Source organism: Malurus melanocephalus, unplaced genomic scaffold (assembly GCF_030028575.1).
Source record: "Malurus melanocephalus ecotype Western Australia unplaced genomic scaffold, MMel_1.1 scaffold_583, whole genome shotgun sequence".
NCBI lineage: Eukaryota > Metazoa > Chordata > Aves > Passeriformes > Maluridae > Malurus > Malurus melanocephalus.
Window position 1 is genome coordinate 185,141 of NW_026623815.1, and position 12,693 is coordinate 197,833.

The following is a 12,693-nucleotide window of genomic DNA, read 5'->3' on the forward strand; positions in this document are numbered from 1 at the left end:
CAGGGGCTGCCTTGGTATGGGAAGGGGGTTGGGCTGGCAGCGATCCTGACTCTATGGTGTCTGATGTAAGAAAAGAAGTGTGGATTTATGCAGTGTCTCGATCTGCTGCAGCAAGAGCAGATTGAAATGCAGCCGTGGTTGGAAATCTGCTCTCCAGATTCTCGGTTTGGGGTGGGAGGCCCGGCAGCCGCAGGCAGGGCTCGCTGGCGTTGCTGAGGCAGGAGTGCTCTCTAGCGTGGCACAGGGAAATCACTGCTCTGCGCAGGGCTGCTCCTGCTGCCTCCCAGCTCAGGATTGAACACGGGCTGTTGTTTGTCTTGGGTTAGGTCCAGCGCTGCCAGTGCCTGTCCCATTACAGTGCTCTGGGCAGTCCGTCCTTTATTTTCTCCCGTGGTTCTGTTTTACCTCGGATCAGAACCAGAGGCGAGCTCCTTGTCTCTCTAGAGAGCCTCAATCAGCGCAGTGAAACCTCATTGTGTCACAGAATGAAGCCAACAGGAGGAGCACACAGCTGTCAGGACAGGAGGAAGCCCTCTGGCAAGTGGGATCATTTGGAGGGGGCACAGTGGGGATTTCTGGCAGAGCACTTTCGAGCACTTGTCTCTTACCTTCATCGCCGTGCTCGCCTTTATCCCCATCCTGGCCGTCCTTGCCGTCCTTGCCTGGGAAGCCCATCCTGCCCACGGTGCCCGGGGTCCCTGGCACGCCGGGGGGCCCRGGGGGCCCTGGGGGCCCTGGCAGGCTGCAGGCCAGCTGGGCACCCTCCTGCAGCTCCCGCTTGGCAAAGCCCCCCACGATGTGGTTTGCCACACAGGGCACAGTCCAGAGGAGCAGCACAGCAGAGATCATGGCACAGCCTGTGGGAAGGAGAAGGGATGTGGGAGCAGAACGTGGGCACCGCTGGCATGGGCTGGTGTAAAAACTCACATCAAAATGGGGGATAATGTGGCTTTTCACGGCAGGGTGGGGGAGCTGTTTGCTTTGGTGTGAGGCAAATCCAAGGATTYGGCTCATGGAGTTTTCTAGGTCAGACARTATTTTCTTCAAACTTACTCTTCTYTTAGTCTGTGTCTGTGGCCATCCCTCATTTTGTTTTGCTCCCTGGGCCTTTCTTCCCCCAAACATCAGCAGCAATGGCAGCGGGGTGCAGAAAGCAGCTGCTGGGGACCAGGGGAAGGGGAAGGCAGGGGTTTGGTGTGAGTGTCCCCACACAACCTGCCCATYGCTGGGTCACTGGGGTTCCTTCAARGCACAAAACCCATCACGTGAGGCAGGMCAGGACTCGGGCTGGGCAGGCTTTGGGAAAGGCCTTTTGCCTGTCAATATGAGCTGAGCTGAGCTCATAGCAACAGCCCCTTCCCCACTGTAGCTCAGCTCCAGCAACTGCTACGTGCAACTCCTGCACTGGAAATAAGATGCTAAAGCAATGGCTAAATCCCATGTTGGCTTTAGCTGTCATCCTGCTCTCAGCTCCTGAGGGGTGGAAATGCATATTTAGATGCTCCAAATCCAGCCAGCTGATCCTACATATTTATGCTCAGTGGGAGCCCCCAGTTCTGTGATATTATAATTAAGAACATRCAGAGGAGAGGGAAATGCAAACCAGATCCAGGGCTGGATTTGGCTACTCAGCCCTTTGGTTCTTCAGCTCTGATTTGCTGCTGCTGAAAGGCAKTGGTTTAATGGACTYGTGAGATGGAAAAACCACTCAGTGYTCATGTGGAAAGTTGAATGAAAGCTTCTGAGTTCATGGAAAGGGAAACAAAATGTTCTAATGCCTGTGGAGTRGGAGATCACAGGGAAAGCTGCATCCCTGCTTCCCTGGAACCCCTCCAATGGGGCAGAGAAAAGTCAGAGGCATCTGGAGGTGGATGACACTCACAAACTGGCAGGGGGAAATGTCATTGCAGAGCATAACCTGGAAAAAAGCTGGGAATRCCTCATGTGGAGAAGAAATGTGTGGGAGGGAGCAGAGGGTGGGAGRGGAGCTCCTCCTCTGAAAGTTTCATACCGTAATCACTTCTGTTACCTTGAGACAACCCAGCTCCTCGGCCTGATGGGATAAAAAGTGCCAAACAAAATCCCCCGAGACTGGGAGGTCGGTGAACCAGTCCTTGGATAAATGGGGAATATCCAGGTCCCTGGAGACGAGCTCTGGCACAGCTCCCGAGGTGGTGTTAATTAACAGCTCCACAAGAACACTCCATMCCATATCCCAGCAATGTGTGTGGGATGCAAAGCACCAGCACATCCACAAGGGGATCTATAAATAACCTCTTCAAGGAATCTTTTTGAAAGAGAACAAACCTCATGCTGTTCCACCTTAAAAGGAAAATTGTTCCTCAATGTAGAAGGTCCGATGAGCTCCAAAAAGCAAATTGGAAGCAGATCAGGATCTCCCCTCTCCATGGTGTGGGYGGCCAGCCTGGCACAGGAGGCTGTGCAGCAGCAGRGCTGATTTTCCAASGACATTTTAAGCAATGGCTTTGTCACCAGGGTTAGAGACCCTTGGGCCAAAACTGATGCCTGCTGTGCATTAAAAGAGGTGTTTCTGTGAGAAAAGAATCTGCATGTAAGAGTCAGGATCAGCTGTACTTTCTGCTGCTTCCAGGGCGTCTGGGCTGAAATCCCAGAGGAAAATCCCTGAGGGTTGCCAGAAGCAGGGTTTGGTGGCTCGTTCCATAGCTGGATGGGGATTTTTTGGCCAGTGAAGCCACCCTGTGCCATGTGGAAATAGGAGGCTCTGGGGGAATTGCTGCTTGGAAGCAGGCAGGAGCAGGATGAGGGGACCCAGCAGTGAATGAACTCTATTTCCTTTTAGTTTTTCAGGCTTTCTCAAGCAAAGGATCCATCTTGCTGCCTCACAATTTCCCAGAGTACCTCAAGATGTCTCAATTAATCTTCAAAATAATCMTTATCCCCATGAGCCTAATTTTCAGCTCTGGAGGTTGCCCTGCAGCATCCCTGGGGTGGAAGCAAAAGGAGCCCTCGGGTGTGCAAGGCTGATTTGGGTAAAATCAGGTGTGACAGCAGTGACAGACAGCAGCTGAAATGGGTGGATTTAACKGATACGAGCCAGTACTTACAGCAACAGGAGTGTGATCTGGAGTTGATAAACCCTACTGCTACACAAAGCAATGGCAAAGGAGGGAAAGCAGAGGATGCACCTTCTGTCCCAAAACTGCAGCTCTCTCTTGGCTTTAGGCACCGGGAATTCCTGTGCCAAACCTTTCTTAGCCTCGAGCTAAACCCCATTCCGACAGCTGCCCAGTGCCGGGACAGGCTGAACGCGGTGGGTGCTCCCAGCAAAGGCTGAGTGAGGAATGTTTCCCTCATGGTGTTGTTTCTTTAACTGGCAACTGTTGCCTTTATGGATTCCTGTGCAGCCTTTGGAAACCTGACTGCWCACTGACTTAGACCTTATTTGGGAAGTTTTCAAAATTAAGGCTGAGAGGAGGGAGAGGCAGAGAAAGGAAAAGTGGATCTACTCACCAGCCTAATCTCCTCAGTGAGATCCTGACAGGCGCTGGCAGCCCTCAGGGCTTCARGCAGATGTTTTGCTGCAGATCCTCCACTCTGTCCTGCCACAGGTCCTGAGAGGGCTGTGCGGGACTGATTTTGGTCCTTTTTATTCCTGTTTTACTCCTTTTTGTGTGTAGTTTGAGCTCCCTGCAGCAGCTCCACTTTGGCTCCACGTTGCCAAAGGCATATTTTTATTATTGTGTAATGGATCTGCGCCTCTTCCTCGGTCACGTGGCAYGGGAAGAGATTTTTACACACATGTGGCTGGAAAGCTCTTGATGCTTGGGGAGCTTTTCCCTTTCTCCTCTGCCTTGCAGTCCTGGAGGAAATGCTGAAGGGTTGCCTGGATCATTTCTGATTAATGCTGCTCCTCTCTGCTGTAGCTGCTGCTCACACAAGCAGGGRATGGGTAACACTGATCCAGCTGGGGAACAACTCTGACACTTTATCCTGGAGCATTAAAGGGAAGAAAATCTTGTCCTAGGGGTRGAAATTCACTTCTAATCACTCCAGGCTTGAATTAAAGGACAAAGTCACGAAGCAGTAGCTCTGTAAATGCAAATTTGTACCTCAGAACTGCTTCAGGTTGATGCGCATGACAAAATACAACTTTGTCATAGGGACGGCAGGGCAGCAATGCTTCTGCCTTGGGAAAGGGTTGGGGTTTTGTTTTAAGCTTGCAAAGTAATTACAACTCCTCAGCAATTGCTTCAGGTAAGGCAGGAGCAGCAGGASCAGCAGCTGAAGCAGGATGCTCTGGGATGCTGCCAGGGTTGGTATCGACCAGACTCATCTTTGGTTGTGGGTTCCTGCTCTGGCCCCACCAGGATCCTGCACAGAGCATGGGACAGGCGTGTGTCTTCTGGCAGAGCTCCAAATCCTGCCCTGCAGCTCTGCAGCCAATAAATCCTTCCTGCTCAGTGCAMAACATCAGCTGATTGGGAGAACGCKGGAATTGTCATTCCTTACTSTGCCCAAATTCATCCTTCTCAGAGCTGTTGTGGTTTATTTTTAAGCTTTCCCCAGTGCTTGCTTTTGGCACTTGGTGGGAACGGATATAACATAAAAAAGAAGTCTGTGCACAGTTGGCTTTGGGAGCTGGGGCCATTTTCGATGCTCCTGGGAGGACTGGGAACATTTGGCTGAGGAAGCACAGGGCTGTTTTTGTGCAGTGCTCACAGCCCCACAGAGCTCCTGCAGGGCCAGAAGCCCGGCCCAGTCCCTGACACTGAACAACCTCCAGGAGAACAACCCCCCTGCCCAGCCCCATGCAATCATCAGCTTTACATATCCCTGGGAAAAGGTTGCTTTACAAAAGCTGCAGAGCTCTGGCTGCCCAGCCCCACTCCCCTCTGGCACTGGGGTGAGCACAGCTGGGACAGAACCAGACACGGCTCCCAGGGCTGCTCTTCCCTGGGGAACCTCTGGACATCAGACAGATAGGAATTCTCACTGTTTGCTCATTTCCACAAAGTTCACAGGAACCCAGTTCTCGTGCTGGGCCTCTCCTGCCTGGATGTGGGCCAAAAAACTCGAGGCATTGCATGTGAAATAGGAAACCAGGTGAAAACTTGCCGTGGGCTTGGCTGCAGCACCAGTTGGATTGGCCTGGGAAGCCACAGTGGTTTCCTCACACACTGATGGTGTGGAAAAGGAAAAGCTCCTCTGCTTCTCCTGCTCCCAGCCCCTGGCAGCTGTGCTTTGGGATGGGTGTGACACAGGCCAGTGATGAGGATGCCTGGACACACAGCTAYCCTGCCAGGCAGCCTCAGGCATGAGCAGGAAGTTCACAGTTCAGGGTGATTTTGTGCCCAGATCTGCAGCCCAGTGAAGGCAGTGAGAGCCTGACCTAGACCAGCAGAAGGTGGAGAAACTGATGGGAATCTCCTGCCAGGCAAATGGAAAATCTGTCAGTGCTGTACAGGCAGGCCCAGCTGCACCGGGGTCCCAGACAGCTCTGCTGAGAACACTTGGCAGCACAATTTGTTAAATAAACAAACTGCCCTGCACAGAGAATCAGAGCAGCCTGAGACTCATGCTCAGTGTTTTTTGTGTCAGTGAGAGATTGCAGGGAACGTTACAGCAGATCTTGTCCCCTCTGTGCTGCTCTTTAGCAGAAGCCTCCATGCTGTGATTCCTGTGGTGTCCCCAGGGTGTGGGGAAGGGGGGCTGGCTCAGGGACAGGCATGGGCTGGGGGAGCTGTCCCTGCTCAGGATGCTCTGCCTGGAGTGGGAGCAGAACAGGTCAAAAAACATCCTGCTTGAAAATGTAGAAGGGGGGCCACACTGCTTTTGGGGTGAATAAYGCTGAAACCAGCCTGACTTGTYCATCCCAAAGTTAAAYGCCCTGAGAGGGAGCTGATGATGTGGCAGATGATAAAGGGCCTGGTAAAGGCATGAACAAGTGATGCCACAGACACCTTATCCAAAGCTGCTGATCTGGCACAGTRGGCCCAGACACCTCTGACTGACAGCCCAGGCCCACTCTGTAACAGAGGGTCCTCAAAAAAAACCCCTCCTGTATTATACTAGTAGTTCTAGCTACCTGTACTAGGTAGCAAATTTTAATTGTTTAAGGTATTTTTAGTCTTATCACTAGCATGATAAATCATTTATTCCTRTCTAAATATATCTGGTTTGCCATCMTTAATCCTGCAGGACAAAGTCACCTAAAAGTTCAATCACCCTTTGCTGTTGCAGTGCACGTGCTGTGGGGAAGAACTGGGAGTGCCTACATGTGGGTGACCATCAGCTCCCAGCCCTGGACCGGGCTGTGTCCAGCCTGGAAGGATTTTCCCTTGTTTACCTTCTAAGCACCAGCTGCTTTCATTGTTAGGTGCTGACCKTGCAGCCATGACTCTGTAACCAAATAAAATGTTTCAGCAAATGCCAGAAGAGCTGAGATTCATCTGAAGCTGGAGGCAGCCTGAAATCCAGCAATAACAATGGCAGTGTGCCTCTCACCAAAGATGAGTGTCAGTGCTCTGGGGTTTTGGGTAGACACTAATGGGAGGGAAGAAGCATTTTTCCACCCAACAGGCCTCCAGTCGTAGTGTGTGATGGTGATTTGAGTAATTTTTATTGCCCTGCCTGAAAGCAGTTTGAAAGTCTGTAAGCAGTCTACAGAGAGTGATTGTCCCTCTCCAAAAGCCCCCATAAAAATGAGTCAAAACCCTGTTTAAACTTGAAGGATGCCCTTGAGACCATTAGCTCTGCTTAGGAGCCGCAGCCCTGACCCATTAAGATAAAAATAAATAGAGCCTGTTTTAGGAAGACGGAAGTGGGAACCAGCCCAATCACCARTGAGCCACTGCCAGCACTGAGCAGATGCTGTGTAAAGGTTGGGTTTTTTTCTTTTTGCTCCATTTTTTTCTTTTTGGTACCTTCTAATTCAAAGCAAGTTCAACAATCTTTTTGATTTGCCAGCATTGGCCCCTGCCTCAGTATCAAGTAACGTAGTTAGACAATAAAGGATTCCTGAAAATAYCTTGTATTTCCCAGATTACAAGAAAACTCAAGCCCCCTAGCTCTGGAGCCTGTAGCACCAGACTTGCACCTTAGCCATATCGAATAATAATGTAAAATTAACAAGACATCAGCAAAATGAGAAATAATTTCCCTACTCCTACCTTAAAGTCACATCTGAACCTCATGGCAGAGATGCTGCAAGAAGRACCAGAATTCTTATTTTATTTAAGAGCAATAAAAACATTTCTGAAAAATAACTCACAGCTGGTGTACAGCAGGTTATTTCAAACCTCACCTCAGGCAGMAAACAGGGCAGGAAACAGTAGCAGGTTCTTCATTTTTCAAGTTTTGATTCTTCAGGGCTTTCTTTGCTCTCYAGCTTGTAAACAAGAGATTGTCAGGCAGGAAAATACACCAGGGAAGCTGAAAGAGAGAGTAACAAGCTTGGCAAACTTAGCTTTCCACTGCAGCACATCAAGGCAAGAGGGAGAACATCCAATAYAAATCCGAAATAAAGCTACGTGTAAGATTCTCCCAAAGCAGCAGGTCACTACCTCCAACCTTTTTCCTTAAAAAAACCCACAAGTTTATACCCAGCGAGCACCGGGGGATGGGTCATTCAGCTCAGAGCTGGTGGAAACGATTCCACCAGAACATGGARAGAGGCCAAAGGCTAAGAGCAGTAATATGTAGCTTCATACATTCCTGCAAATAAACCAGGATTAATTAGACCAGGCAACATTTACGCCTCCCCAGCTCCCTCTGCGGGCTGGCACTCACTCCCACTCTGTAATTTCCCATGTGAAAAAGGTTAATTCAGAATTAGGATCTCGTTTAAAATAAACTTTCAGGGCCAAGAATCAGCCCAACTGCAATGAACCTGTGGTTTCACGGGCCAGCTGCAGATCCTTCTCTTTGCTTTCTAATCAGAAGAAACCTCCCTCACATGCCACAGCCACAACCTATATAAAGGGCACTCGTGGTTTTCCTTGAATATTTGAGGGGAGGTGCTTTTTCTTTCTGCCCACAGCTATGGAGAGCCCTTGGGGAATTTGTGTGTGTTTGTACTGCTGCCTACTCTGGCTCTCTGCGGGCACGCAGCGCTCCCCCAGCTCCAGGGGCCGGGGGAGCTCTGAGAAGGCCCCGGGGTTTTCTGCAGCTCCTGAGGACGCTGCCAGCGAGCTCAGCGCGGTTCTGCAGCTGCCCAAAGGTGGRGCACCAGGCCTTGCCCTCCTGCCCCCCGTGCTCAAGGTGCTGTCCAGCCGCAGCCCCCGGGGCTGGCACAGCGAAGCACCGCGGCTGCGGCCCGACTCCAGGGCCCTTCGGTACATGAAGAGGCTGTACAGGATGTCTGCCACCAGGGAGGGCATCCCCAAGGCGCACCGAGGCCGCCTCTAYAACACGGTCCGGCTCTTCACTCCGTGCTGGGAATGCGAGCCCCGCCGCGGGGGCCTGGGGAAAGGTAGGTGTGYGGTGCCTGGGGTGCAAAGGTTACACGCGGTTTCTGTGCGTTCTGGGCTGGCAGCAGGAGATAAAAATACTTCCATTCTTTAGAGCTGTTGCTATTTCAGTCCTGGAGGCTCTTCTYCTAAACCGTAGGAGTTTTTCATAACCTACTTCTCCTTGAATGGCACTAGGCACAGACTTCACAGGCTGGGGAACACCACACAAGTGGTATGTACAAGATATGCTGATGTTTTAGGCTGACTCATCTCCTCATGAGTCAGAAAAAGCCACAAGCAGATCTAAGTAAAGCAAGAAAAATGGAAAAAATGTTGAGGCATAACGGGCAGCACATTTCCTTCCTGACTTGGTTATGCTTTTTTTCAAAAAGCCACAGCACTGGTATGAGACTTCTATAAAACTGCGAGAACCCACTGCCAAAGATTCCTCTCCTTGTCTGGTACATTTGCTAGATAAGAATCATGACCAAAACCTGAAGAGTAGAATTACTGGCAAATCAGGCTCAGGACTCAAACTGGGATGGCTGGGCACTCTGTAACCTATGGTGCTTTCATGCTTTTCTTAAACATGGGCTGGTCACAACAGCAGCACCTAGAAACCCTCGGCTGTTCATCCTCCTTAAGTGACTGCTGAGAGGTGACCCGAGTTCTCCTGACTCGGATTTTTCACTAGAAAGACAGATAAACACAGAAAGATAAACATAAGCTTTATACTGCCGCACAGGAACAGCACTTTGAGGTGGAGTTAATGGTTTGTATCATGTGGAGTGTTCAGTTCCTGTTTCCCCTGCACCAGCACTACAGAGACAACAGCCAACTTACTCCTGTGCTGGTTTTTTTAAATGAAATTAATCCTAATAGCTCTTAAAATCAGGGGTTTTCTTGAGTTTAAATTTCTTCATTTTTARCTTTTATGTCCCTGATGAAAGTAGAAATTTCATGTAATAAATGCAAGGGAGGGCATCTAAATWGTTTTCTTCTGCTGCTGAGTAATTTTTTACTTATCCAATTCAACAGTGTTTATGTCTAGGTAGAAAAATAAGATGCACTAACACTTACAGGAATCTGTTTCCCTTCCCAGGAGATGTTCACTCGGTGGATTTACTCTTCAACTTGGATCACGTTACTGCTCTGGAGCACTTAATCAAGTCTGTCTTGCTCTACTCCTTTGACACATCTGTCCCCATTTCCTCTTCCATTACCTGCATATGCCATTTATCCCTTAAGGAACATGATTTTTCCAACCAAGTTTGCCCCAGCATTTCCCACTCTCTGACTTCTAGTCTGCACTTAAATGTTAGGAAACGCAAATGGGTGGAGATGGATGTGACTTCTTTCCTCCAGCCTCTTATTGCTATGAACAGGAGGAACGTCCATATGGCTCTGAACTTCACTTGTCTGAGGGGTGGCCCACAAGGGAGCACAAAACTGGAGAACGCTGTTAATGTGACACTGGTTCCCCCTTTCCTTCTGTTGTATCTGAATGACACCAGTGAGCAAGCTTATCACCGGGGAAACTCACTCRGGGATGGGAGGCAGAGCCCAGCACGGGCCAAGCAAAGGAGCAGCCGGCTTGTGGATCCTACAAAAGGTGATAGAGGACAAGGCAATTCCCAGGGTAAAAGGGCCTCTCGCCAGCGAAGGAATGAGAATCTGAAAGCACCAGCCACTTCACCTCATAATTTGAGTGAGCATTTGAGGCAGTTTGTGTTCCCTCAGCACGAGTGCAGGCTGCACAATTTCCGGCTGAGCTTCAGCCAGCTGCGCTGGGACCGTTGGATCATCGCCCCGCACAGGTACAGCCCTCAGTTCTGCCAGGGGGACTGTCCCCGTGCCCTGGGCCACCGCTACGGCTCCCCTGTGCACACCATGGTGCAGACCCTCATCTACGAGCGCCTGGACCCCTTGGTGCCCAGGCCCTCGTGTGTGCCAGCCGAGTACAGCCCGCTCAGCGTGCTGACCATCGAGCCCGACGGCTCCATCGCCTACAAGGAGTAYGAGGACATGATCGCCACCAAGTGCACCTGCCGCTAATGGGACTGTGCTTTGCTGCACCTTGGCATGGGTTTGCATTCCCAAATCTGTGCTCTCAAATACAGGTTTTATTTTTGCACTCTCAAGATCTGTAGCTACAATTGACTGAGCAGYGTTGCTGTAACTCCAGGAGCTGGGATGTAGCACGGAGTTAGTAGAAGGGGTTCACATCAGTGATTTTTTGTATGTACACTTAAATGTAAATAGTGTCTTTTTGTTGGGAGAATTTTGCATTTAAAATGGGGAAAGGTTTAAACTACTAAACTTGTCTATTTTAAGTTGCTTTATTACAGATTAAAAAATAAATAAATGGCTATCTGTGATACCCTGATATGCAGTGCCTGCTACTCTGCCTCTATAGAAACCTTGTGTGTGCCATCTCCAGCAAAGACCAGGAAAAGAAGAAAGTCTTTAATGCTAGAATTATCTCCTCAGTTGTTCATTCTCTTTCCCKACCACATTCCAGCTTTTCCAAGCAGGACGACACAACCCTTCCTCACAGTTCTGTAAAGAGTTAGCAGGTTGTTTCTTGCTTTCTTTCTGTTGCACTCTTTGGGCTTTCTCACCTAAAAGGAGAGGTAAGCATTTAAGAGCAGCTGTGGGTAGTTTGTGAACACTTAATTTAAGGCACTGGCACCAGGTGAGGCTGCATTTGGTTCAAGAACAAGGAGCAGCTGTCRATGGGGTGAGGGCACAGGATTGTCYAGTGGAGCCACAMTGCCAYTGGCTTCTGAACTCTGGAAAATGTTAAAAAATATTAATCCCCCAAAATGGCTTCTAAAAGCCTTAAATAAACGTATGTAAATACTGTTTAATATTTTGAAATGTGGGGCCACAGCCTTGTTTCCTCTCACAATGAAACTGCAGGTAACAAGTGCCTCAATTCTAGATGTTTTCACACCAAATTTTTACTGTGGTTGCCTTACTATGGTTTATTTTTTCTTCCTAGACTTGGGGTTCACATACAAAACCTCTCAGCTTTAGTGGGGATTTTTCTTCTTTGTTATTTGTTTGTTTATTGAAGGCTGTGGAGCAGCACTGTCTTGTAAAACTTGYTCAGAACAGCCTTTAACATTAACTTGCTAATGGATTAATAAAGAAATGCTGTAACTTTCTACACACCCAACCAGCCCCTACCTTAGATCCTGAGCAATTTCAGAGGGCTGGGAATTCAGCCTGGCAGGGCAGGGACTGCTCCTGAGTTATTCTGTGATGYCACTTGGATGGTTCACTGAACCCACTGATGTTGGGGTGGGTCTGGAGAGCTCCTGGAGGTGCAGTGGGCATAAATCTGCCTGAAAAGTGAGGATCCTGCTCCAGGTTTTAGTCTCAACTGCTGACATCCAAATGTGGTTGGACACCAAAAGCTCGAAACAGTATTTTGGTGTCATTTTAAACCATCCTGGTCCCAGCACTGTGGGTGGTTGGGTGAATTCTGGTTGTGTCACTCCTGCTCATCCCTTCAAACTCTGGGAATTTGGCTTCACTGACCTGCCAGAGAGAAAAATAAGTGGAATTCTTTCCCGACACAAATCCTAATTATGTGAAATGTCTAATGTAGTCCAACAATCCTGGTACAGTCTAATATTCCATTAATGGGGATTATGTTTAATATATTCTAATATTCAATAATAATGACTAGTATAATAAGTCAAATAAAGTTGAACGTAATATATTCTAATAATAATTCCAACAATATTGAAGATGTCTAACATATTCTAACTATTCTAATATTAGTTCAAATAATGGCAAATATTTCTAATATAATGATCCCAGTAAAATTGGAGATGTCTAATAATTCTAATAGCATTATCCAATAATGTTGAATATATCTAATATTCTAACCATTCTAAGCTATTCTAATAATAATTCCAATAATGTGGAAGATGGTTAATACAGTATTGTAATTCTAATAATTATCCAGTATGTGGAAGTTAATATATTATTATAATTCGAATGTCTTCTAATAATTGCAATAATGCTGAAGATCTCTAATATACTCTAATAATAATTTTAATAAGTTTAGATGTCGAATATATTCTAGAATTGGAATGATATGGAATATGTCTAATATACTCTACTGACTATAATACATTCTATTAATGATTCCAGTAATGTTAAAGATGTCTAATAATAATTTCAATTATGTGGAAGATGTCTCATATGTTCTAATAATTCTAATATTATTTACGATTCTCATTGCGGG

General features: G+C 48.1%; 2 protein-coding genes across 2 annotated transcripts in view; one reads left to right on the forward strand and one right to left on the reverse strand.

Moving 5' to 3' along the window:
* C1QTNF2 (C1q and TNF related 2) overlaps window positions 1–1,311 on the reverse strand; it is a 3,206-nt gene extending 1,895 nt beyond the window's left edge. The window contains exon 1 of the mRNA XM_057382744.1: window positions 609–1,311. Within this exon, the coding sequence (XP_057238727.1) occupies window positions 609–1,125 (517 nt within the window). The 5' untranslated portion in view covers window positions 1,126–1,311. The remainder of the gene's footprint in view (window positions 1–608) is intronic.
* Window positions 1,312–8,022: 6,711 nt separating this feature from the next.
* GDF9 (growth differentiation factor 9) lies at window positions 8,023–10,726 on the forward strand. Its single transcript, XM_057382736.1, has 2 exons — window positions 8,023–8,452; window positions 9,535–10,726. Exons 1-2 carry the CDS (start codon window positions 8,023–8,025, stop codon window positions 10,485–10,487), a joined length of 1,383 nt encoding a protein of 460 aa, XP_057238719.1. The 3' UTR covers window positions 10,488–10,726.
* Window positions 10,727–12,693: the final 1,967 nt, after the last annotated feature.